This window comes from Lynx rufus, unplaced genomic scaffold, assembly GCF_022079265.1.
Source record: "Lynx rufus isolate CCGP_SWC_20201006 ecotype Redwood Valley unplaced genomic scaffold, mLynRuf1.p SCAF_10, whole genome shotgun sequence".
NCBI lineage: Eukaryota > Metazoa > Chordata > Mammalia > Carnivora > Felidae > Lynx > Lynx rufus.
In genome coordinates, this window is record NW_025814824.1 from 14,831,074 (window position 1) to 14,858,746 (window position 27,673).

Consider the following 27,673-nt stretch of genomic DNA (forward strand, 5'->3'; position numbering starts at 1 on the left):
GCGAGGAGGGAAAATTATCTCACTCACGAGTGACAGACGTTTGCTTTCTCTGTGAAGAGAAAGGATCTGTATAACGATGTTTAGAAATGGGGAACACAGCCCGAGTTCCCTGCCATGACCTTGATCCCCTGCAGTTGTGTCTCCTCTGAATGGCCGAGGCTTGGGTTGTGTGAGGGACAGAGCTGGCGGCCTGCATGAATGCGGTAGGGAGAAGATGGCAAATTTAAAAAGTCAGAAATTTCAAGGGAATGATTTATAATGGCTACATTAAAATATCCTTTGATATGGAGAGCCATGAGAGATACAGTTAAGGAAAGAGAGGATCTTTTTTCAGACAATGATGAAAGGGGCACCTGGGTGACTCAGTCGGTTAAGTGTTGGACTTGAGCTCAGGTCATGATCTCGTGGTTCCTGAGTTTGAGCCCCACATCAGGCTGTATGCTGACAGCTCAGAGCCTGGAGGCTGCTTTGGATTCTGTGTCTCCCTCTCTCTCTGCCCCTCCTCTGTTTGCGCTCTGTCTCTCTCTGTCTCTCAAAAATGAATAAACGTTAAAAAAAAAAAAAAAAAAGAAAAGAAAATTATGAAAGAGCCCTGCAGAAGCTGTCCCGATCTAGTTTGGCAAATCTCTCTCCCCTCCATGGCCTGTGCCTCCTTCTTCCAGGTGACTTTGCTCCACATCTTCCTTCCTCTTAGAAAATTTTCTGATACTAATCCAAAGACCCCAAGACTCAGGAGGAAATGTGGTAAGCCTGAGGCTAGAAGGAAGTCGCTGTGTAATATCCCTTTTGTTCATTGATGGATTGGTTCATTCATTCATTCATTCACTCACCCATGTCATAAGTATTGGCCGAGTGCTTACTATTTGCCAGGCACTAAGGACAAAATGTTGAAGATCAACCAAGGTCCTGTCTTCCTGGCGCTTACTTGCTTATGGGGAAAGTAAATAGTGGATCAATGAACAAATAACTAGATAACAGAATGTTGGGTGGGTGATGGTGTTACGTAGAAAATGAAAGAAGGGCAGGAGAACTAGTGGTCGTGTAGTTTTTGGTGTCTCCATCTGTCCGGATGCTCTTGCCCCCTCAGTGAGTCAGATTGGCAAGGGAAACTTGCAGTGTTGACTTTTAGGTTGGGGCAGTTTTCCACTCCACGTCTCATCCCTACCCTCTCCTTCCAGTCTCTAAGATCTGCAGTGGAAGATAGCTCCCTTTCTCTTCCCTGCTGCCTCACTACCCTGTTTGGCCTGGATAAACCAGAAACCTCTCCTCTTTTTCTCATATTCACAGTGTTATAGAAGTCCCTCATCTACAGGCGTCCCTTCTTTTCTTTTGTGTGGTGGGTCTATACCTTTTAAACTCCCTTTACTACTCTGTGTGGTTGGATCTTGAGAAGTGGTAAAGACCAGCACATGTATACAATCTATCACATCCAAATGGACCCACCCACTTAATCTGTTTAAAACTGAGATGATAACTCAGCCATCACTCAGTGGGCTGTCCTTCCTCTTTGCCAATTCTACTTCTTTAAAAAAAATTTGTTTTTAAACGTTTATTTATTTTTGAGACAGAGAAAGACAGAGCACGAACGGGGGAGGGTCAGAGAGAGGGAGACACAGAATCTGAAACAGGCTCCAGGCTCTGAGCTGTCAGCACAGAGCCCGACGCGGGGCTCGAACTTACGGACCGCGAGATCATGACCTGAGCCGAAGTTGGACGCTTAACAGACTGAGCCACCCAGGGGCCCCACTACTTCTTTTTTAGAGGTTCGTTTTAACTCTCAGAGTTGTCCATGTAGAACCTCCAGTAGTTTGTCAATTACGGTTGAAGTTTTCCTACCCTGGCAACGGTTCCCACAGAGGTTTCTGCTTTTGCGTTTCTGCTCTGGTAAACTGGGGTTCTTGGCATCTGCCTATCTGTCTCTCCAGTTTGATGGGCAACGATTTTCCCTGTGAAGTTCCATTCTTTGACAGATCTAAGAAGAGTTGATTTTTTACTCTGCTCAGCTTTTCTCTTATAGGATGAGAGTGATGACTTACGCGGATGAAAAATTGCATTGTTACAGTGCTAGAAAAATTTTATGTATGAAAACGACAATAGCCTTACACTGAGTCCAAATAATACTTAAAAGCATGTGAAGATGTGATTATTTGTGATGTTACTTGTACAAAAAAAGTGTACATATCTTTTGAAGTGTTGAAAGGAAAATAGTACTTTATATGCTTGATCGTATCACTTTTTATAAGTATTGAATATATTCCTGTTTGTGTTTCTATGTTCTGTTTGTAGCCTTAAGAGCTATTTTGAACGTATCTGAATATAAACAAGAAAAGTAAATGTCCTACATGACGTGATGCTGCATTATATATAAAATTGTGTACATATATTCAAAAACATCTTCTTGCATCTAGAGACTCAATTTAAGTCTACATGCTTTGACCATTTCAGCTCCCTGGGATGTCTTCCCATTCTCAGCTTCTATCCTTGATAGCAAATATCAGGATGCTCAATTATATTTCACCTACAACAACTCTTTTTGTTGTGCATATCTTGTCTTCTAGCTAGGTGGGGACCTCCTGGAATGAAAAGAAAATATCTTATTCACTTTATGGCTGCCCAGATTTTGTTAGATTAATATAGATTTGAGTGCCTTTCCTATGCTAGAAACTGCCACATATCATTCACTTCCTGATCACCTCACTCCCGTGAGATTACTTGTTTTCATGATTTGTTGAGATGAGATCTGATCCTCAGAGGGGTTAAAATTTTGTCTGTGGTTACACTTTCTGAAGTGTCAGTGCTAGGGTCTGAATTTAGGTCCGTCTAATCCTAAGAACGAGATAGTGCTCCTTCAGCTATAAAGAGCTGTACAGCCCTCCGTAGGTGCCTGTCTCCAGAGACACTAAGTATATTTTTGGTGGCTGAGTGAATTAGTGGATGAATTCTCTGGACCTCTTTTCACTACTTACTGTTCTCTGTAAAATGATCACGGTAGGAACCTGACCTAAGAATCAAATAGTCCACTGAGGTCTCTTAATTTGGCAACCAAGAGAAAGTAGAGTTCATTAACTAAAGCTCACTCCCATCAATTTTCTTTAATCTTCCAGAATGTTTCAGAAGCGTTTTCCAGAGCTCCATTACAAGGTGGAACATTTTAGCCATTACTGAAGAAAGCACTATTAACATTTTATGAGTTGGCTCCTTCCCGACACCAGGAGAATAAAACGTTGTTTGCTAAATTCTGGCTGCTCGATTCCTATTTTTTTCATGATGTTTTGTAATCCAGGCTTTCATTCGAGGGACGTAGGGGTATGTTTATAACTGCAAGGCCAAGCAAAAAACAGTGCATGAGATCCTAGGAGACGGCGAAGCAATAATCTTTGACTTTCTGTAGTTTTTACCGAAATTGTCTCTCATTTTCTTTGTCTCCCTAAATTTCATTCTAAAAAATAAAAAAACCCCTCACGTTTGCCTTTTTAAACATAATACGCATCTATTATAATAATTTGGAAAAGATGGAAAAAAGTCTAAAGTAGAAGAAAATCTGACAATGTCACCATCCAGACGTGGCTGCTAACATTTCGGCGTATTTCATCTCAGCCCCTACCCATCCCCCCTTTTTTGCATAAGGCATTTATTTCAGATATACAGATAAATAGAATTTTAATAATATTTTTGCACCGTATAGATTGTAAACATTTCTGCATGTTATTAAAATCTTTATGAGCATTACTTCTATTTAGTGGATGCACAGTTAGTTGATGTAATTATTCCCTCAAAATTGGTAATTACACGTGGAATTACCTGCAGATGACTGGGTATGAGACAAAAAGAGAGGAATAGGAAGCAACCAGAGGGAATGGAAATAGAGACTAGTGAGCTGTCAGTGCTGAGGAGCTACGGCTGAGAGTGGGGATATTAAAGCAGCTGGAATTCCCAGGGAAGTGTCCCAGAGAAGAGAAAGCTGAACGGAGAGAGTGTTCTGGAGATCTGCAGAGCATTCTGAGTCTTCAACTGAATAATGATCAGTGTATACATGTAGCTAGGAAAGAACCACCCAGTAGGAGTAAAGGGAACAATCCCTAGAGCTCACACAGGTTTGGGTGGCTTCTCTTCCCACCAACAAGAGTTTAGCACCTTTTAATTCATGAGACACCAGGTAAAGTACTCAGAAGGTTTTGCTTCAGCAGTAGGAAAACATTAGTCCTAGAGTAAACATAGCTCTAGTCATACCAGCAGCTTTAAAGTGAGACCCTGAAGGATAAAACTGATTCCAGATAATGTGAATGCATACCAGAACAAAGCTAAAGAATATTTCTGGGAATATAAAAATACCCAGCACCCAAGAAAGGAAAAATTAATAGTGTCTACCATGCAATCAAATATTACCATGAATACAAAGAAACATGAAAATACCCGTAATTAGAAAAATCAATTAAACATAATCATCCCATAAATTACTCAATTGGTTTAATTGGCAGACAGTTATGAAACTGCATTGTACATATTCAAAAGGCTAATGGAAAAAAAATAGGGACACATATGAAAGTAAAAAGACAAAATTCAACTACTACAGATGAGAAATACAATATGTGAGATGGAGCAAATGCTTTATGGGCTTAATGTAAGATTAGACATTGCTGAAGAAAAGATTACTGAACTTGAAAAAATGTATGACGACAACACCAAGTCTGGAAAAAAAGAAATGAAAACATTCTGGTGTAAGGTTTTATACTATAAATGAAATGGCATAATATCACTTGCTATTTATATAAATTTCTCTGGTACTGTATTAAGTATCTGGCTTAGAGCAAAGTGGTATTTAACTAGTTATAGATAATAGGCCATAAAAAGCAATAAAAGAGAATCACTGGAAAAGTTAATTCATCCAAAAGAAGGCTGCAAAAGAGCAAAGCAGAAGCTAGAGACAAGACAAATAAAAATTAAATAGCAAGAGGAGAGCTTTCATCATTTGACCATGTGGGTATGAATGTTAAATATTAATGGTCTAAGTACCCAAATTAAAAGTTAGAAATAATCAGATTAGATAAAAATTTCAATATCCAACTAAATGTCATCTATAGCAAGCCCACTTTCAGTATAAAGATACAAATAAGTTAAAGGTAAAAGGATGGCAAAAGACATACTATATTAAAATAGTAAAAAGAGGGGCACCTAGACAGCTCAGTCGGTTAAGTGTCTGACTTTGGCAAGGGTCATGATCTCGCGGTTCCTGAGTTCAAGCCCCACATCGGGTTCTGTGCTGACAGCTCAGAACCTAGAGCCTGCTTTGGATTCTGTGTCTCTCCCTCTCTCTCTCTCTGCCCCTCCCTTACTCATACTCTGTGTCTCAAAAATAAATAAACCATAAAAAATAGTAAAAAGAAAGCTAAAGTGGCCATGTTCATGTTGGATGAGTTTTAATATAGAAAAAAAGAATATTATCAGGAATAAATAATGTTATTTCATAATGATAGAGGTAAATTGATCAACAGGAAATAACAAATGTAAACATTTATACACCTAATAACAGAACTTCAAAATACATAAAACAAATATTGATAGAGCTGCAAGGAAAAAATAAACAAATCCTCTTTTACGGTTGGATTTCACACCTTTTTCACAATAATTGATAGAAAAAGCAAAAAGAAATCAGTAAACATATGAAAGGCCTCTACAACACTATCAACCATTTTGAACTAATTGACATTTATATAACTCCACCTAAGAACAGCAGAATACACACTCTTCAAGTGCATACAGAAAATTTAGCAAGATGTATCATATTGTAAGGTGTAAATCTCAACACATTTAAAAGGATTCAAGTTATACAAATTCTATTCTCTAACTACAATGGAATTAAATTAGAAATCAAAAGATATTTGAAAAATCCCAAAATATTTGGAAACTAAATATCACCCTTCTAAATGACCCATGGGCCAAATAAAAAATCAACAGAGAAATTAGAAAGTGTTTTGAACTGAATTTAAATAAACACACAAGCTTCAAAATTTTGAGATGCAGCTAAAGTAGTATTTAGAGTAAAATTTATAGTATGATATACCTATTTTAGAAAAAAATGATCTCAGTTTCTGCCTTAAGAAACAAAAGAAAAAGAATAAATAAAATCCAAAATAAACAGAAGCAAGTAGGTGACAAAGACCAGAACTGAAATAAATAGAAAACAGGAAAACAATATAGAAAATGATACCAAAATATGTTCTTTGAGATCAGTAAAACTAGTAAACCACTGGTCAGACTGATTAGAAATTTATCAAGAGGAAGTAACAATTTTAAGACAGAAACGAAAAATGTGGCATCACTACAACTTCTATAGATACTTAAAGGATAATAAGGCAATGTTAGAAACAACTCAGGCCAATAAATTTGATAACTTAGATACATCGTACAAATTACTTGTATGACAAGCTACTAAAGCTCACTCAAGAAAAGAATCAATGAACTTAATAGCCTTACATGTATTAAGGAAATTGAAATTATAGTTAAAAATTGTCTTACAGGGGCACCTGGGTGGCTCAATTGGTTAAGAATCTGACTCTTGATTTCGGATCAGGTCATGATCTCACAATCGTGAGATCCAACCCCACATTGGACTCTGGGATGAGCATGGAGCCCTCTCTCTCCCTCACTCTCTGCCCCTTCCCTGCTCGTTCTGTCTCTCTCTCAAAATAAATAAACATTAAAAAAATTGTCTTACAAATAATATAGCAAGCTTTGATTACTTTCATGGATAATTCTTTTCTTTCTTCCTTTATTTTATTTTTTGAGAGAGAGAGACACAACATGAGTGGGGGAAGGGCAGAAAGAAAGGGAGACAGAGGATCCAAAGTGGGCTGCAAACTGAAAGCCTGATGCAGGGCTCAAACTCATGAGCCTAACCACCAGATCAAGACCTGAGCCGAAGCTGGACACTCAACCGACTGGGCCACCCAGGTGCCCCTCTGTGGATAATTCTACCAAATATTCAAGGATGAAGTAATTCTGATTCTGCACATTTTTTTTTTTAGAAGAACAAAGAGGAGAGAATATTCTCCAACTTTCTCAGACACTAGCATTACTTTGATACCAAAATCAAACAAAAACATTCCAAGAAAACAGAACTACAGGCCAATGTATAAAAACAACAATCAGAGGTTGAACTTCTAAAACTATCATTTCAATATCAGAATAAAAAATTACAGAGCACTTAGAAACAAATCTGACCAAAGCACTCTAAGATCTAAGCACTGAAAACTACAAAACACTGCTGAAAGAAATTAGAGAAGGTCTTAATAAACCAAAGTAATTTCATCTTATGGAAAGGAAAGGAAGGGATAGTGTGTAATTATAAATATAAAAGCACCTTCTAGGGGCGCCTGGGTGGCGCAGTCGGTTAAGCGTCCGACTTCAGCTCAGGTCACGATCTCGCGGTCCGTGATTTCGAGCCCCGCGTCAGGCTCTGGGCTGATGGCTCAGAGCCTGGAGCCTGTTTCCGATTCTGTGTCTCCCTCTCTCTCTGCCCCTCCCCCGTTCATGCTCTGTCTCTGTCTCAAAAATAAATAAACGTTAAAAAAAAAAAAAAATTTAAAAAAAAAAAAAAAAAAAAAGCACCCTCTACCTGGATGTCCTAGAACTAGACCTAGATCTTAGGTGGGTTATTTTTTTTAATGTTTTTTTATTTATTTTTTTAATGTTTATTTATTTATTAGAGAAAGGGAGGGGCAGAGAGAGGGGGAAAGAGAATTCCAAGCAGGCTCCACACTGTCAGCACAGAGCCTGAAATGGGGCTTGAACCCGTGAATTATGAGATCATGACCTGAGCCAAAATCAAGAGTCAGATGCTTAACTGACTGGGCCACCCAGTCACCCCTAGATCTTAGTTTTTAACCATTGCCCTTCCCTGTGGCATACAATAGTTAAAATTACAGTCCCAACCTCTTGGTATTTAATCAAGATAAAATTGATAACTTTAAAATTTTGTTATTTTAGGGGCGCCTGGGTGGCGCAGTCGGTTAAGCGTCCGACTTCAGCCAGGTCACAATCTCGCAGTCTGTGAGTTCGAGCCCCGCGTCAGGCTCTGGGCTGATGGCTCGGAGCCTGGAGCCTGTTTCCCATTCTGTGTCTCCCTCTCTCTCTGGCCCTCCCCCGTTCATGCTCTGTCTCTCTCTCTGTCCCAAAAATAAATAAACGTTGAAAAAAAAAATTTAAAAAAAAAATTTTGTTATTTTAGACAGAGAGAGAGAGCACACACGAGCAGGGGAGAGGGACAGAGGGAGAGAGAGAGATTCTTAAGCAGGCTCATGACCAGAGCTGAAATCAAGAGCCCGATGCTCAACTGACTGAGACACTCAGGTGCCCACTAAGTGATGTCTTATTTTCAGTTAAAAGTTATCAATTTTAGGGGACGGAGAGTTTAGGGAAATATTTTATTCCTTGTCTTCATCTTTTGGTTAAATTGCCTTTAATGTGATCACAGACTGGAATTATGGCAATTTTCTACTTGCAGAGTCTAAGATATTAAGGTGAAGGTCAGAGTAGATGTGTCTTCCTTGTCTTCCTAGAATTTTAGGTGAGATTTTTGGGTGCAGGTGTGTGGTAAAGCATTTGAACAGCTCTTGTAGGTTATTGTAACGTTTGCTGTATGCCAGGTACTCTATATTATATACATCACATGCATTTATTATTACATTTAGTTTCACAGCACCTGTGTGTAGTGGTTAGTGCTCCTTCCTGTAACTACAACGTAGAGAATTTAAATAAACTATCTGAAGTTGTAAGATAGCATAAAATTGCAACAGAGCCAAAACACAGATATTCATCCATCTAACTCAAAAACTCGGGATCTTTCTACTAAATCGGTTGCTTACTTGAAAGCTCTGAGTTGTCTTTTCTAGTTCTACGGTATGAGTGCAATAGTTTTGGGGAGCCAGATGAACAAAACTTCTTTCTTGTTCATATTTCTCAGTATTTGGCCAGTCATGGAAATAAACTTTCCTCTTCATGGCCATGGTCCTGAAGGGATTGGGATTAATCCAAAGGAAATCAGGTAGTGAAACATACATTTATTTATCCTGATGAGTCTTTCGCCTGTTCCCAGAAAAATTTGAAGAAACGTAACAAAAAGCAATATCCTGAAATTCCCTAGTGAACATGATTTCCCCCTCTCTCTTATGAACTCTAACAGACCTTCTGCTTGTATTTTCTGGTGAAACTTGTCAAATTATATCTTGTGTTATTGCTTCTAGTTTCTAGTATTCGTCTGATTCCATCATGGTCATCTTAAAGAGAAGGCTTTGGATTAGGGTTCTCCAGAGAAACAGACCAGTAGGTTATCTACCACTCTCTTTCTATCATTTGTCATCTATCAAGGGATTTATTATAAAGAATTTAGTTTATTTATTATTTTAGAGTTGCTTTATATATTTTCTATTTATCATTTTAAAAAGTTCTTTTTTTTTAAGTATTTTTTAATGTCTATTTGTTTATTTTGAGAGTGTGTGTGTGTGAGCAGGAGAGGGGCAGAGACAGAGGGAGAGAGAATCCCAAGCAGGGTCCACACTCAGTGCAGAGCCTGACACATGGCTTAATCCCAGGAACCTTGAGATCATCACCTGAGCCGAAATCAAGAGTCAGACGCTTAACTGACTGAGCCAACCAGGTGCCCCAAAAGTATTTTCTTATTTATTATAAGAAATTATACATAGTATATATGCATATAATATGTATTGTAATGATTCAGCTGCCTTTAGGGTATAAATGAATACATTCTATGTGAACTATTTTGATAAAATTATATACCACATGCAAATTACTTGCAAGTTTTGTTTTATTGAATATCATAAATTGAGCCTGTAGGGCAAAAGACTGGAATGGATAGGTGGGTGGTCACAATTTTTATAAACTCATGAGGACACCTAGAATTCAGAGTTCCTTTCCCTTAATGGGTGGTGATGCTAATTAATATCCCTAATTAAAAGTTGGGTAGCATATCCTACAAAGTATGATTTTCCCCCAACAGCTAAAGAATAGAAAGAAAGAGTGATTCATTCTAGTCAATGACTTGCTTTTTCTTTTCTTTTTCTTCCCCTTCTCCTTCTTTTAAATTTTCTTTAGACACAAAAATGAACAAAATCCTTTCCTCCATTTTGGTGCTATTACTATTTTGTTAGGAAGCCAGTTGTTCCAAATTTTCGGGAACTACCAATTCCAATCCCGAAGCCACTCTCCTTTTCTTTTTCTCCGTCTCTGTCTTCGGTTGCAGCCCTTAACTTACAGCTCAGCCATCCTCCAGCCTCAGTGCTTCCCCACACTGCCTTTGTTCTGTAGAAGACACTCATTAACATTTGCTAATGTATGCTAATGAGAAGTAATTAGCATCTTCAGTGCGTTGCTGGGAAGGAAGGATGAAGGCCCACCGAGTTCAGTCAGCCTTGCTTCCTGCTTTGCGCTGGAGGAATTGTCTGCTTTTAGTTGTGACGCAATTATTTACTGCCTTTTGTTTGTTTCGCTTTGTTTAACCATGAATCTTGACAAGCATTCTCTTTCATGACTTGGAATATTGCAGAAATGCTTTGGGGGACAGACACATTCCTTTTTTGTTCTAGGCTATCCAAGGATATAAGGATGCCAAGGGCTTACAACACATTATTTTCATCTGGTTGTTATTTTGGTATCCTATTACTAGAAAAGATCTGAGCCACAAAAACTCACACAAGAGAATATATTTTCATTTCAGCACACTTATTTACACGGGTTGCTCTTTATGGTGGTAACTGAAATGTGAGAGCACACACTCTGAATATATATTGTGACAGCATGGTTAAATAAGAAATGTGCCCTCCTCCAGAATATTCTAAATGCAAAAAAAAAGCCAAGACTCACCACTTAGTTTTTCGTAACCACGGGGAGCTCCAAATGCCTTTCTTAATAGCTATTTGTTTATTGAATATGTAACCTTAAAAAAAAATAAGCCAACCCCCCCAAACCAGTTGAGAATAAGAACTGTTTTTGTTTTTCTGTAGACCGATGGTGTCATAAACTATCTAATTACAGCTTCTTCCAAATACTCTAGCATATAATTCACTATTTGAAGAACTATGCTTTAGCATTTCATATTTGCTCTTCGAGCTCAAGGGTGGTAGAATTTGGAAATGTATCAGCTACCCACTTCACTCAGCCTGTGTTTCATTTTAATTCCGTGTACCATAAAAACAGAAGGAAAAAGTGCAAAAAAAAAAATTGGTGTGCATCTCCTGCCCCTCCTTCTTATGTCTATAAAAAAAGATTATTATCATTGTGAAAAGATAGAAGGGGGATTTTTCTTTTGAGTGGATCTTCTTTTTTTTTTTTTTTTTTTCCTCTCTGTTCTTCCTGGGGTTAGCTATTGTCTCTCCAGGACCTCATCGTACAACACGTTTCTCTCCAGAATCCATCCTGTTCGATTTGGCAACTGCAGTATCTTATATTGTGTTTTTTTTTTTTTTTTTTTTTTTTTGGGACAGAGAGAGACAGAGCATGAATGGGGGAGGGGCAGAGAGAGAAGGAGACACAGAATCGGAAACAGGCTCCAGGCTCTGAGCCATCAGCCCAGAGCCTGACGCGGGGCTCGAACTCACAGACCGCGAGATCGTGACCTGGCTGAAGTCGGACGCTTAACCGACTGCGCCACCCAGGCGCCCCTTATATTGTGTTTTTAATAAAGCAGACATCAGCGCCTATTTATTCTCTGCTTCTTAAGGGTTTCACAGACTCAAAAAATAAATATAATCTAGAAGGAAAAATATTGGAGAGTGACAGCTACTATAGCAGCTGAATCTCTCGCCCACTCGCTTCTTCTGGTCGGCTGCGTCTAATCCAAAGTCAACATCAACATTATTATTGTTGTAGTTTTATAAGCACAGCAATTTAAAGTGCTTAGCACCTCCAAGATATTATAATGATTGAAAATGTGAGCAGCCTTTTGGCATTGTTTTAAAAGTTTTCATTAGGGTGTTTTTGAACGCATGTGCTCCGTGGTTCATTTTCTCTATGGTCTAGGGCAGATAAGAAGGATGCTAGCACCTGCAGAAAGAATAGCAGCCCCAACCTGTCAAATTAAACCTTTTCCCCAGACACCTTCACGATATTCAAATGTAATGATCTCGTTTTGTTTTTTCCCACCCCAAGGATTTTATAAATGTCTTATAGTTTACGGGTTTATTAAGGCATTTGAATGATATAAGAACTAAGTAAGTTTCCTCTTTACTCAATGGCTTCCAAATATTATGCTTAGTTCCACCGTTTGAAGGACTTGGGATTGTTATACACAAATGTCACGGGCATCTTTTTGTCCTTCCCTAGAAGTAATAAAAGTAAAGGGAGCTGCTGATTTAAACTGAATCAGATTTCATGTCTTGGGCACGTACTACTCTTGAGGAAGAAGAATCACATTTCATCATTGTTTTTAATGTTTATTTATTTATTCTGAGAGAGAGAGAAGGCAGAGAGAGAGGGACAGAGAATCCCAAGCAGGCTCCGTGCAACAGCACAGAGCCCGGCGCGATGTGGGGCTCAATCCCAGGAACTGCGAGATCATGACCTGTGCCAAAATCAAGGGCCGAACGCTCAACTGACTGAGCCACCCAGGCGCCCCACATCCCAACATTTTAATTCCGTTTTGCAGACAGTGCCTCCTGTTCCCTACTTAGCGCCCATCAATAATTGAATGAAAGCAGGATGCTGGGGCGTTCTTTGCAGAAGAGATGATACCTCATTATGGTTTGGTGACTTGATCTAGCACCCAAGTGTCCCACTGACGGGAAATTCTTCTTTATGGTTAATGTTACTCATTCCTTTTGAGATTTTGGTTGGTTTACCTTCTGTTTGGTTTTTAGAAAACAAAGTATCTAAATGCTATCCTCGGCTATAATTTATATACAGCTTATAAATACACACATACATACGCATACATATAATTTTGTCCATATCATAATTGAATCACCACCATCATCATCATTACTATAATCAAATTTAGTGGGGCACCTGGGTGGCTCAGTCAGTTAAGTGACTGACTTTTGATTTCGGCTCAGGTCATGATCTCACAGTCTTGAGATCAAGTCTTGCATTGGGCTCCGTGCTGCCCATGGAGCCTTAAATAAGATTCTTTCTCTCCTTCTTCCTTTGCCGCTCTCCCCTGCTTGCACTTTCCCTCTCTCTCTCTCTCTCTCAACAATAAATAAATAAATAAATAAATAAATAATCATCCACTTGAGCAGCTACTGGAAGGCATCAGACCTAGAAATTTCAGAACATAAAATTTACAGTGTCTACTCATAAAGAGGCTACATTTAAAAGAGATTTTTTAAAATCATAGCTTATTTTTCATAGTTTCACTGGTCAGTTTTCTCTCTTCTTTTTTTTCCCTTGAAAAAAAAAAAGATTTCATGTTTTGGGTAAGGGAATCCTAACTTGTCTTCCTTACAGAACAAGGCAAACTTTACTTTGGAATATATTGTCTTTTAAGAAAAAAAGATATTTTTATTTTGTTCACATTGTCTAGCCTTTTCACCTTCAAATTCTTGTCAGGAAAAAGTATTGATAGGAGAACCAGTTGAAGATGGTCTAGACTTTGTTAACCCAAGGTATTTCTAAAATATGAAATAATATTAAGTATGTAAATTTAGAACTGATAACATTTTCTGTTTAGAATACTTATTTACATGAGTATAAATACAGGTATGTTTATTTATAATATGTAGCAAAGACAAATGTTTTGCTTTACATGTATACTTTTTCACCTCTCATTTCCTGCCATGTCACCTCATTTTTGCCCTTTTAACTCCCTCTCTTTGCTATCTTCTTCCCTTCTTCCCCTTCCCCATTTCTCTTTTTCTTTCTCTCTTCTTCCCTCACCATACTTTAGTCCCATACTTTTGAATTGCTAAACAGTCGGCACTATATACGTAAGCAAGAGCTATATTAGTAAGTTGCCAGTCTCTTAACAAAGTCTCAGTCAGAGACACACAGCCCAGTAACAAAGCCACAAAAAACATCAGTGAAATAAAAGAATTCGGAATCTAATATGTGTCGTTTGAGTAACATTATCTTTTCATAACCTACATCGAATGCTCATTCTTACTAGATCTTTGCCATCAACATGTAAGAACAGTTTTGGCCAACATAACTAGCTGTCCTCTATTCCTCACTACCTATTCTCTTGTAAAGCCACTGAAATTCAGGCTTTTCCTTATACCATTTCACTAAATCTATTCTTGTCAAAGTCATCATCGACATCCATATGGCAAAATCCAAAGGTCGATCTTTAGTCCTCATTATACCTGAGTTACAAGCCTACGACACGTTTCTTATTTTCCTTCTACGTCACTGATTGTTCATTTTCAGTGTCTTTGGTTGATTTTTCTTCTTCTCCCTGTCCTCTCAACTTTGGAGCCCTCTTTTTCTGTTTCGTTTATATTCATTTACCTGGCGATCTCACTTGGTCCTATGGCTTTTAATAGTATCAATATGCTAATAATTCCTAAATGTCTATTTCCAGCCCAGACTTTTCTTCTGAACTCTAGACTCAAATACCCAACTGCCTACTCAACTCATGTATGGGTGTCTTATAGGCATCCCGACACCAACATGTCATATTAAACTTCTGATCTTCAACTCCTCCCACCTAAGCTATTCTTCCTATGTCCTTTTCATTTCCTTTTCTTCCGAATCTATCTTTCTGCCAAGGACAAAAGCCTTCTGGCTGTCCTTGATTCTTCTCTTCCTTTCACATTCCACTTCACACCTCATACTGATGGTATGGGTGCTTCCGCTAAGATTTGACAAAATACTTATTACAGCATAGGCGAATATCCCTTCCAATGCTGTTTAGTCTGAGGTGAGACATGTACCGCACTTATACAGGAATGGCCGATGTTGACATTTCCTCACACACAAAAAAAGAACCCTGAAAAGTAACACACACAAAAAGCCTAAGAAACGTAACAAATACATTGCATGCAAGTAAGCTGGATAAGATGCTGGTACCTAATCTTGGATCTCCTTTAGAAAGTCGTTCTTTTGCATAAAATAGCAAGACTCCTTCAAGGCAGTGGTATTTTCTTCTGCGCTCTACAGACTCCCTCCCTGAGCATTTTGCTCTGTACTCCCTTGTGAGTGGACGATAACTGCTAATTGGACAAACAAGCTTTCAGTTTCCAGAGTAATAACCTAGTGCTACAAACATCCCTTCAAGAGCCAAATGTGGCGTCGAGCAAGAGGTAATACCACTTAACTTTTCTGGCCCCTTGGTTACTGTGAACCATAAACTACTTTCAGGGCTATAGATTAAAAAAGAAAGTCTGGAACAGCATCCACTTCTCTGAACGATTCCAATGCCTCTAAAATGTGACATTTTGCTGTTGTTTCCTTTTACTGTTTTTAATTACTGGGTCTATTTGCATGAAATGAAGATCTGGGTTGCCTAGGCATTCATCTGCTCCGAATGCATATTCCTCTCTTAAATAGCATACTTCAGGGAAATTTTCCTTGCTGGCCTTCAACATTTTGACAGGACCCCCCCTCCCCTCCTTTCACTGCCCTCCCATCACTCCCCAGGAGACAGGTTATTTTTAAAGTACATAATCAATAGGCTTTGGGAAGCAGCCAAACCTGAGGGGGGTCATATGATTGGGAATAAGCTACTGGGGATTGCTGAGAGAAGGGATGGCAACAGGCCATGCCAAAAATTGTCTGAGGAGAGAAAGACATTCTGTAGCTCCCATTTAAGTGTTCTGAGTAATTCTTTTGCACAGGCTTTTTGTCTTGGAGGGGTTTCTTGTCTTGCTTCTTCAGCCTTGGTTGGAGTTGCAGGAGATGCAGACCACCATTGACAGTTGTTTTTCAGACCAAATAATGTCCCATTAAAATCAAGCTCGGTCTGAGGCCCTGGAAGGAGTCTTAAATTTGGTCACAGTGCTGTTGTTTAGTTCTTGATGCTGATGATGCTTTTGCTGTTGGTTCAAGTCCAGAACCCATCAATTATTATCAGAACAACTATACAAACAACTGTTTCATTGTCCCGGACTCAACTGCCAAAGAAACGCTGTTGAGCAAAGAAGGCACCTGATGAGAAGGTGCAGATGATTACATACAGATGATATTACTGTTGGAGAGTCACCTCATGAGGAGGGACAGGGCTATTTCTGCAGTACTCTCCATTACGTCACTTAGAAACCATAGCTCTTTTTTAGTTCTTTACTTGAAACCACAGGGATGTCTCCTCTGATGGATTCTTAGGTTTTATTTAATAGCCATTTGTTACTATCCTTCCTGTACTTGAGAAGATGATCCGTGACTCCAGCCCTGTTTTTTCCCTTCCCCTGGTTATCAGAGGAGATTGATTCATTGCTCATCTCCTTGGCGTGGGACATTTCATTCTGCTGTTTTTATTTAATATATGATCCTTCCTAAAGATTTGCTTATATTTTTGTCCATTTGGTGTTTCTTCTGTTTCATTTAATCACGGCTAGTGAGTTGATTATTACAAATCAGTGTAATATTTTGTGTGAATTTCGCTTTGGCTATAAGGTTGCAGAACAGGCTGTATATCCGTCTTTGCTATTTATCCTTAGCAGTTTTTATATACACACGGAGCTGACTCTGCTCCAAAGCTAAGCTTATATCATTCAAATTCCTTCCTGGGGAATTCTTCCTTGACCGGAGAAGCTTGATGGCAGCATTAATTACAAACAAAAGACCAAGACCGATTGTTAAACGTAAAATATCTTCTTAGAAGTGTCTGCCTTCACTATTGGCGGACTCTCAGTGGTGACATAAAGATCTTTGTTCCGTGAAGATCCAGTTACAGCCAGTAACAGAAGGCATATGTCCACTCTGAACAAAAGCAGACTTATTTTCACATTCCGCGGCTGACATTGAGTGATAACGTTTTTGCATATCCTAAAAATTTTTATGCAGATGCTGTTTAAAGGCAAAATGGGCTTTCACAATAATCTTCTTTGTGAATGGGATTGAAACTCTTGGCAACTGTTCCGTTTTCAGTATGCCTGTCAAGTTCTGAAAAATAACCTTTGACGGTATGCGAGCAGAAACAAAACGAAGGTTGTTTCCTCTGTTCACAGCAACGTCGTTTTGTCATCTTTGCTTTTTCAAACTGATGCTCATCCAACTTAAATGAAAATATGATACAATTAATATTTTATAAGCAAGTTACGAGGCTACGGCTTTAAAAAAAATAGTCAACTCTAATTTTACCTGGGCAAGTTGCAGAGCTTTGCGTCTGCTGAAATCTGTGATGAATGGACCGTAGATGACAAGTGGAAAAACATCTGCCAATGAATATATTTTCACATGTTATTGGTCAATTAAAATTCTTATGCAAGCTCTATATGTCTTTACAAAAATAGAGCAAAACTGAAAGCAAGGTGCTTTCTGAGTATAAGGTGAGGAATACACAGAAGAGATGTTCTTTGTCTTGGAAAGAACTGGAAAATTACCTGTCCCCACACTGTCAAGGTAAATCATACATTGGAAAATTTAGGCTGTGTCCGTATACAACCTACAGAAATAATTGAAATAGGAAATATCAGCCTTGTGACATTTTTTGAAAGGCTCTTGGACACTGGTAGCTGCTCAGAATGAACTGTTCTCGGTTTTAATAAATTCCTTTCGTTCTAATAACCAAAGTGTTTGTGCATGTGGATATAGCTTTATTAACAAGTCAATTTATCATAGAATGAAATAATCCACCAAACCCCAAGACTACTCACCGCAGTGCAGAATTTATTTTGGTAGCAGTTATTTTCAATGGAGCTGACAGGCTTATAATTGATGTGTTTTGCAAATCTTCGAAGACAGTGAAGCAGAGAAGTCTTTGCACAACACTGTGTAAGATACGGTAGCGGTATATCTTTAATGAACAATGCTCTTTTTGACAAGCTCATTGAAAAATGCTTTTATTAACTGCACAGAAAACCTTATGATGAAAATAATCATAAAAGCCCATTACTAACGGTTGTACTGTCATTTAAAGAATTGCCATATTTTTCGTTTCTTCAACAGTACAAATTCAAGTGGAGGAAAGAGAAGATGACACCGAGGAAAGCTCAAGTAAGTGAGAATGGACCCGCATGGAATGTGTTTCCTGGGGAATGGCAGGGAATTCAGAGGACTTGTCGTCTTATCTTGTGGGATCATGCTGCCGCATGTGAGCACAGGCTACCACCTATGTGGGTGATTTTTGATGGTCTCACAAAAGAGATCAAGTCCAGCAAATAGGATCTCCACTCTAGATTCCATTTAATTGGCCCACACACATTTTACCAAAGGGTGTAAGTTACTCATGATCCAATAGATGATAGTCCACAAAAATTTGCTTTTTTATCCCCACCCCCCCCTTTTTTTTTTTTTTAATTTTGGAGACAGAGCACAAAGGAGGGAGAGGGGCAGAGGGAGAGAAAGAGAGAGAGAGAGACAGAGAGACAGAGAGAGACAGAGAAAATCCCAAGCAGGATCCACAGTCATCCTTGAGCCAGACAGGGGGCTTGATCCCACGACCCTGGCTGGGATCATGACTTGAGCTGAAATCAAGAATCACATGCCCAACCGACTAAGCCACCCAGGTGCTCCCAAAATTTGCTTTTTAAAATTTCTCTACTGTTTTCTCTATTAAGGCATTTGTTCTAAAAGCTCTTCTCTAGGGCTGAGTCTATTATAATAGAATAGATTGGCCATTTTGACTGAATTGATCAGGTGGCTCAATTAAAACGAATGAGCACATTATTTTGTACTGAATTCATGGGTATTTCATGAGAATTGCTCCGTTTTTGACCTGTGTAGGTTCAGCTCAAGAGTTTGGGTTGTGATCCCTTGCAGGCAGACCCCTCATGGACTGGAGCATGAGAAAGATCATTATATAAGCAAAAGCTTTGAATGTACTCAAACTGAAAGAAAGAGCCGTAGCTCAAGAAAAGTTCAATTAGGGGATACATCAGTACAATCAAGTTAATAACCTGAATGCAATATGGCAGCCAAGGCATGTTCACGATGCCAGGTGTTTTGAGTTAGTCAGTGCATTCTACATGCAAACAGCTCAGTCTCATACAGATCCTGCAAGTCATGGCATTCGTACTGTAGTGGAGGAAAAAGAATTTTCCCTCTAGCCTTCTGAGTTCTTAGCTGAGACCCCTAGAAGACAGTTTAACAAGAGAAAAAACATACAGAAATTCATTAGTATGTATGCCTCATGTGTACATGAGAGATACTCAGGTAATATGTAACATTCTGAGGTGGCTTAGAATTTAGACTCAAATACCATCCTAATAAAGAAAAAAAAAAAGATAGAGATATAAGCCTTTCAGGAGAGAATAATTTGAAAGAAAGATGAGTGGGCCTTTAGAAAAAGATGGGAAGTTTGATAGTTTGTGACCAAGTTTGTCTGGGTGTGGTATTGACTTCTAGCATCTTCCTTTGTGGGAAGAGTCAGTCTTCCCTAAGGGTGAAATTCTTGGTGAGGGGATTTATGACAATGAGTTCCTTTTGAAGTGTCTGTGTTTGGGCAGATGAGGGGAGTTCAGGAAAAAAAAAACAAAAAAACAAAAAAAACCAACAAACCACAAAACAAAAAAACCTGTCACTGAATTTGCTGTTTTTCAAGTGGCTACAGCCCAAAACAATCAATATACCAAAGTGGCATAGTTTGGAGTGGCATATCCTTAACTCCTACAGTCCTATTTTGAGGTAGTAGGTAGTATTTTCTGCATGCTTCCGTCCTGAGTGGAGCCCATTTCAAATGGTAAGATTGTAGGCAAATCTACAGTTAGGAGGCAACTGTAAAATATTGATTTTTTTTTTCTTAGAATTGGAATATTTGGAAACAAGTTAAGGCACCAGAGGCAGTCTTTCTGTTCCGACATGGTACAAGAGAATTCCAGTAAAACACTTTTTGTCCATGGTAAAACTGCGAGTTTAATATGGTAGTCTTAATACAAAATATACTATCATGCAGAGTACTAAGTGGCTGCTTGACTTCTTGAGTTATTTGTGGGAAAATTGTTTCTCAATTCCTATCAAGGTCTTGTCCTTTCTATAATTAGTGACTAATATGACTAATAAAGACTGGGCAGATTTTCAGAATGTCAGAATGGGATTCAAGTAACATACAACGTCTGCCGCATATTTAACAAATGGAAAAACCATTCTTGGTTTTGATGACAGTGTATAGTTCTCAAAGCTTAGTTTGAACAGTTAACCTCCTGTTTTTCTCTGCTAGCCAAACTTTAGTAATAAAGGTAATATTTAGGCCTCATATTTGAAATATCAATAAAAAAAGTTTTGGCAAGTAATGTTAAAAGATAATTGGCATAATGAACGTATTTCATTAACGAATCAGAACCCTAGTGAGCTGTTATGACCAGTTCAAAGGAAAATTTAAAGAACAGATACATTTATAGGTCAGGTTTATTGAAATGATTTGCATACGGAGGCATCACTGTTTTGTGGGAGTTTTTTCTTTTTTTTTCTGGTGAGGAAGGATTGTGTCTCCACTGAACAGAGTTCATGTACATGTTTATGGACAAGGATTATTTTGCTATATATCACTATGCTATTATTTTGCTATATATCACATATTTATATCACTATGCAGTGATCTAGAACTTTCAAAAGTACAAAATCGCTCCCATGGAATCAGAATCAAATAACACAAAAGGATACACTGCAGACAATTTATAGTTTTCCATTGAAGACAACTTTTTCTTTATAGTACTTATATTTAAGAGGATGGTGATAAAGGGGCACCTGGGTGGCTCAGTCGGTTAAGCGTCCAACTCCGGCTCAGGTCATGATCTCACGGTTTGTGAGTTTGAGCCCCACATCGGGCTCTGTGCTGACAGCTCAGAGCCCGGAGCCTGCTTCTGATTCTGTGTCTCCCCCCTCTCTCTGCCCCTCCCATGCTCATGCTCTGTCTCTCTTTGTCTCTCAATAATAAATAAACATTAAAAAAATGTAAAGAGGATGGTGATAACTATGAGTAATATTTGACTTTTTTGATGGTTGAATCTAAATATCAGAAGTTAAGAAGTGACAAAAATGAAAGAGAAGTAAGATTGTGTGTTATAAACTGTGAAGGAAGGAACTGAATTCTTTACTCTTTACCTGGAAGATTCCAGTGAAGCTATGGACATAGGAAGCGTTGTTAGTTGAATAAAGTAAAATAATAAAATAAAATAAAATAAAATAAAATAAAATAAAATAAAATAAAATAAAGTCATTTCTCTCAGTTTTACATTAAAATTATAAGTTATTTCTGTTCATAAAGGTGCTATGGTCAAGCAACTATTTATGTAAATAAATATATTTAGTATCAATTTCATTTAAGAAAGGGAAAAATATTTAGGAAAAAGAAGAAAAAATTTGGAATCAGGAATAAAGAGAATTTGAGTTAGGAGACATCTCAGGGACCGAATTAGTTTCTTCAAAATTATTTTAGTTTATTGCATTTCCTTGTTCTTCCGGTCCTTTGTTCCAAAACAGAAGTAGTAGTAAACATATAGTGGTTAATCACTTAACCCTTATGTGTTATATCAGTAACCTCTATACTTGTCTGAGAGGTCATGGTATGACATTTATAACATTAAATGAAGATTGGAATTCTAAGGATTATTACAATTTGGGGATCCACATTCACATATGTGAGTAGATGAACCACAAAAGGAATGAAAATCTAGATGAGTGTATTTGAAAGACAAGTTATGGAATACATAAATGGCACAGTGCATCTTCTTATGGTGCGGAGACTTGCTGAATTATGATCTCACGTGTGACAATGGTAAGCATACATTTGGTAGTGGGAGAGAGCGCTTTTTGATATTGTTCACTGAAGCATTCATGGCTATGTTTAGGCGAAGAGGAAGAGGAGGAGGAAGATAAATTACCTCGAAGAGAGAGCTTGAGACCAAAGAGGAAACGAAAAAGAGATGTTATCCATGAGGATGACCCAGAACCTGAACCAGAGGATGAAGAAACAAGGAAGGCCAGAGAGAAGGAGAGAAGGAGGAGGCTGAAGAGGGGGGCGTAAGTTCGCTCTGATCTGTAACTGAAACTGTGACTCCTTCAAAAGTACTTGACTCTGAAAGAGGACCCCCCCACTCCCCCACCCTTTAGGCTCTCTGTGGCCTTAAAACTGGTAATTAAAAACTACTTTTAGAAAGACAGCTTGGCGGCCCCTCAAGTCCTTCAAGTGACTGACTCTTGGTTTTGGCTCAGGTCATGATCTTGTGGTTTTATAAGTTCGAACCCCACGTCTGGCTCTGCACTGGCAGCACGGAGCCCTCCCTCTCTATCTGCCCCTCTCCCACTCGCACTGCCTCTGTCTCTCTCAAAAATAAATAAACTTAAAAACAATAAACACAGGCTTAATCCAATGCTGCCATTTTTTACTCCACTTAGTTAAATGTATTTTACAATTTAAATAGAATTTAAAAACAAATATATGTATTAAGAATGGGCTAAGAGAAATTTCCTAATGAGACATCTAAATTGTCATGGTTATTAATACAGTTCATTAATTAATATTGATATTGCTATTAATTAATATTAATAGTTCATTTAGGTATTTTGAAGTTATCCCATTAATGACATATATTGTTATCAAAGTTAAGTGGAAAATTCCTAAACAGTGAGCCCAAATCACTTTAGCTTAGGGAGCCGGGGTTGAAAAATATGGCTAATTCCAGCCCAAGAGCTAAGAGTGGTTCTTAGAGTTTTAAAGGGTTGTTGATTAACAAACAAACAAGCAAAACCAAAGATGAATATAGGACAGAACTGTATGTAACCCTCAAAGCCTAAAATACTAAGCATCTCTTCTTTTACAGAAGAGCATTGGGGCTGTCATTTCCTTTTTAACACAACCCTGCACCTACCATTTCCACCAGGCAAACATTTCACCGAGCACTGACTTTATATAGAATAGTTTGTTAAATGCTAGTTAGGAAAAATCTAATGAAATGGTTTTCGAGTCTTTACCTTCTGGAAATTTGCAGATGGCGGGCTGGTAGGAAAAGCATGCGTGTAATACACATCTAATAATAGAAAACCTTGACCCTTTGGAAAGGCTTTAAGAGAGCAGCTACTCTGCCCCTCTCAGGTAGTAGGGTCATGGGAACCACTACAAGGTGATACGATTTCCTCCAAAACACTCTTAGGACTTTAGATGAAGAGGAATTTTCTAAGATGTCCTCCCCAAATGATACATTCCAGTGTTCAACAACTAGCTATTACTTTCCTTTTCGTAAATAATTGTAATTAAATACAATTGTATGGAAATTTTGGCAGGTAAAGAAGCTTAGCATTGATAGCTGATGGTTCCTTTTAAAACGAAAGACTAACCCCACCTACTTCTTCATCATATTTTTGTTGATTTCAGTTTTGAAATCTCCCTCCCTTTCTTTCTTTTTCTCCTCCTCCCCAAACTCCTTTCTTCCATCTTTGAATATCAAGACATCACCTTTTTAAAAATTTTGCCTCTGGTATTCTTTTTTCTATTTTCTTTTTATGCTTTTTATGCTTTTTACTTTCGAAAACAAAATATCTCATGGTTTTTTTAATTAAAATTTTTGTAAAGTTTATTTATTTTGAGAGAGAGAGAGAGAGAGAGAGAGAGAGAGAGAGAACACTTACAAGCATGTGAAGGGCAAAGAGAGAGAATCCCAAGCAGGTTCCATGTTGTTAGCGTGTGATCATGACCTGAGCCCAAATCAAGACTTGGTCACTTAACCAAATGAGCCACCTCATCTCATACATTTAAGCTCTGTGTCCTTATTGTCATCACTATTATGATGCAGTAATATTTCCTATTAGCAAAGCTTGCATTTTCTGATAGTGAGATTTCAACAATAGATGCATGCATGATATAGGCTGTGTTCCAGAATTTGCTATTCTTCTCCACTTGTGCTTCAGAGAGGTCCTTTCAAAAAGGTGAATTGGGGGCTGGAGGTTGCGCCTTGGTGGCTCAGTCAGTTAAGTGTCCGACTTTGGCTCAGGTCATGATCTTGTGGTTTGTGAGTTTGAGCCCCGCGTTGGGCTCTGTGCTGACAGTTCAGAGCTTGCTTGGGATTCTCTCTCTCTCCTTCTGTCTCTCTCTCTGTGCCCCTCCCCTGAACACACGCACACACACACACACACACTCTCTTTCTCTCTCTCTCAAAAATAAATAAACGTTAACAAAATAAAAAATAAAAAGAAAAGTTCTGTGCTCTCTTGGTCTGCTTAAGGCCCACATGTTAACTGCTCAACTTCTAGAAATCGGACCATATAAATCAGTGGGTCTTGGCCCCTATTGCCTGAAGGAAAGTTGTCCCTGTGACAGTGTCTGTCCTTAGCTGGTACCAGTCTCACCCTGATTCTCAGAGGCCCAAGGGTAGCCCTGCTCCCCTTTTTCCTCACTCCTCCAAACAGCCAAACCTGGCTACAGTGAGCTTTGTCTCCAAAGGTTTTTCAAATTACATGATTACTTCCATAATTTGGGCAACTCGTCTAAATAGTATCATAAATTATTTCTGGTGATTGATGGTTCCAATCCCAATATGAAGGTTCATTTTCTGTTGTTCATTTTGAAGACATTAAAAAAAAATTTCTTTTTAATGTTTATTTATTTTTGACAGAGAGAGAGAGAGAAAGCGAGCATGAGCGAGGGAGGGGCAGAGAGAGAGGGAGACACAGAATCCGAAGCAGGCTCCAGGCTCTGAGCTGTCAGCACAGAGTCTGATGCGGGGCTCGAGCTCACAGACTGCAAGATCATGACCTGAGCCTAAGTCAGATGCTCAACCGACTGAGCCATCTAGCCTTCCCACCAAGCATTTGTTTTTTTTCTAAAGAAAATATATTAGCAAATATATTGTGAGAAAGATTTGTAGGCAAATATATTGCGAGAAAGATTTGTAGGCAAATCAGGGCATGTTTATTTAGATTAACTGATTTATGGTCTTTTAAAATTTAAATGTTCAAGTGAAACACCTTAGGGAATTTCCCCTGCACTAACAAAACATTTGAAGCCAACTAAAACCAAGGTTGCAATGCTAACTATCTTTGGAGACAGTGAAAAAATACTGCCTCGTTAGACATTTTGGAGGATTTCTAATAATATGACAGGCTTTTCCTGACCCAGTTTTAAGTGTAAGAAATATGTTCATAGCAGTGAGAAATTCAGCACATTATGCCTTTTTTCCCCCTAACAACTGTTGTTTAAATAAATCAAACTGAAGATAGAAAGCCATTCTTGCACAGATTAGCCCTACAGTTTAGAAGATGAAGCAAACCTCTGCGATATTCTTTTAATATGATTAGCACTTTCTTTGAGTGATTCTTAGGAAAACAGTTCCCTTATATGCTGGTGAAAATAATATTATAATTACCTGCCTGTTTGAAGATAACTTATTGAAGAACCATTCCTGGTAGCACAACACAATCCGTCTGGAGCAATCAACAATTAACAAAAAAGACTTTAAAAATATACCGGTCTGGGGTTATTTAGTGTAAGAATTTATTCTTATCTTTCCATACCATACTAATCTTGGAGGACATTGTTCAATTTTACTGGACTTTGAGCAGTGGATTTATGATGATAACCCTGTCATCCAGAAAATTTCTGTACATAAACATTTATTTAATTAATATTTATCCAGCTCCACTGCTGTGGAAGCTAATTTGCTAATTTCTTTGGAAGACATGGATATGAATATGCAATTGACTGTATTCTCCCGAAGTTCATAATAGCGTAAGGGAGGGGTTACCTGGACCCAAATCATTGTGAAGTAAGACAGTATAAATGTGTCGGAGAAGAACAAGGTTGTTTGGAGTTTTGGAAAGGACAAATCTATTTATTATATGGGATAATATATATGGATAATCAGAACAGGGTTGAAGAGATTTGACATAAGTTTTTAAGGAATCATAGAATTTAAATGCATAAAGAACTGAATTTAAGATAGCAGGAAAGGATAGAATTCGTGTTAGGAAGATTTCCATTAAGTGGTTTCTAAAAATTGGCATGTAAAGAAATAAACTGTAGTTACATGGTAAATCCACATCCTAATAGATCTTTTTTTTTTTAATTCTTTGATGACACTACATTAAGCAAGATACTGTTTCAGATATGATTCCTAATGGGAATCCATTAATGTAAAGCTTTAAGGTACTTACATGTAGATACCGTTGACCCTTGAACAACATGGTTTTGAATTGCATGGATTTTTTTTCCTTTTTTTAAAAAAGATTTTAATTCCAGTTTCATTCACATACAGTGTTACATTAGTTTCAGGCACACAATCTAGTGATTCAACACTCAGTGCTCATCATGATAAGTTTACTCTTAACCCCCATCACCTATTTCACCCATCCCCCAGACTGGTAACCATCCGTTTGTTCTCTGTAGTTAAGAGTCTGGGTTTTTTTTGTTTTGTTTTGTTTCTTAAATCCACATATGAATGCAATCCTATGGTATTTGTCTGTCTCTGACTGACATTTCACTGAGCATAATACTCTTTAGATCCATCCATGTTGTTGTGAATGGCAAGATTTCATTCTTTTTTATGGGTGAGTAATATTCCATTGTGTTGCATCTTCTTTATCCATTCATCTATCCATAGACACTTGGGCTGCTTCCATAATTCGGCTATTGTAAACGGTGCTGCGATAAACATGGGGGTGCACACATCTTTTCAAATTGGTATTTTTATATTCCTTGGATAAATATCCAGTAGTGGGATTACTGGGCCATATGATAATTCTATTTTTAATTTTTGAGGAACCTCCATACTGTTTCCCACAGTGGCTGCACTAGTTTGCAATCCTACCAACAGTGCATGACGGTTCTTTTTTCTCCACATCCTCACCAACACTTGTTGTTTCTTGTGCTGTTGATTTTAGCCATTCTGACAGGTGTGAGGTGATATCTCATTGTGGTTGTGATTTGCACTTCCATGATGATAGTGATGTTGAGCATCTTTTCACACGTCTGTTGGCCATCTGTATATCTATCTTCTTTGGAGAAACGTCTTTTCCATGTCTTCTGCCCATTTTTAAATTGGATTATTTGTTTTTTTGGTGTTGAGTTGTAGAAGTTCTTTAGATATTTTGGATACTCACCCTTTATCAGATTCTGTCATTTGCAAATATCTTCTCCATTGGGTAGGTTGTCTTTTAGTTTTGTTGATTGTTTCCTTTGCTGTGCAGACACTTTTCATATTGATGTAGTCTCAATAGTTGATTTCTGCTTTTGTTTCCCTTGCCTCAGAGACATATATAGAAAATGCTGCTACAGCTGATGTCAGAGAAATTACTACCTGTGCTCTCTTTTAGGTTTTTATGCTTTTAGGTCTCATATTCAAGTCCTTAATCCATTTTGAGTTTATTTTTGTGTATGAAATAAGTAAATCATCCATTTTCATTCTTTTGCATGAAGCTGTCCGGTTTTCCCAATGTCGTTTGTTGAAGAGATTATCTTTTTCCCATTGCACATTCTTGCCTTACATGGATTTTGAATATTTATTAAATTTGGATTTGGTCTATGTCTACATGGAAACAAGTTTTTGAGTAATATTCAGCAAAACAGTCTCTTTTTTTTTCAGTTGAAGTATAATTGACAGCCAATGTCACATTAGTTTCAGGTGTTCAACATAGTGAT

The 27,673-nt window shown here is 38.1% G+C and overlaps 1 protein-coding gene across 1 annotated transcript in view; it reads left to right on the forward strand.

The window, feature by feature from the left end:
- Positions 1-27,673, forward strand: part of TMC1 (transmembrane channel like 1) — a 150,281-nt gene that overhangs the window by 27,585 nt on the left and 95,023 nt on the right. Inside the window, exons 2-3 of the mRNA XM_047096066.1 lie at positions 18,026-18,102; positions 21,894-22,065. Of these exons, the coding sequence (XP_046952022.1) occupies positions 18,026-18,102; positions 21,894-22,065 (249 nt within the window). The remainder of the gene's footprint in view (positions 1-18,025; positions 18,103-21,893; positions 22,066-27,673) is intronic.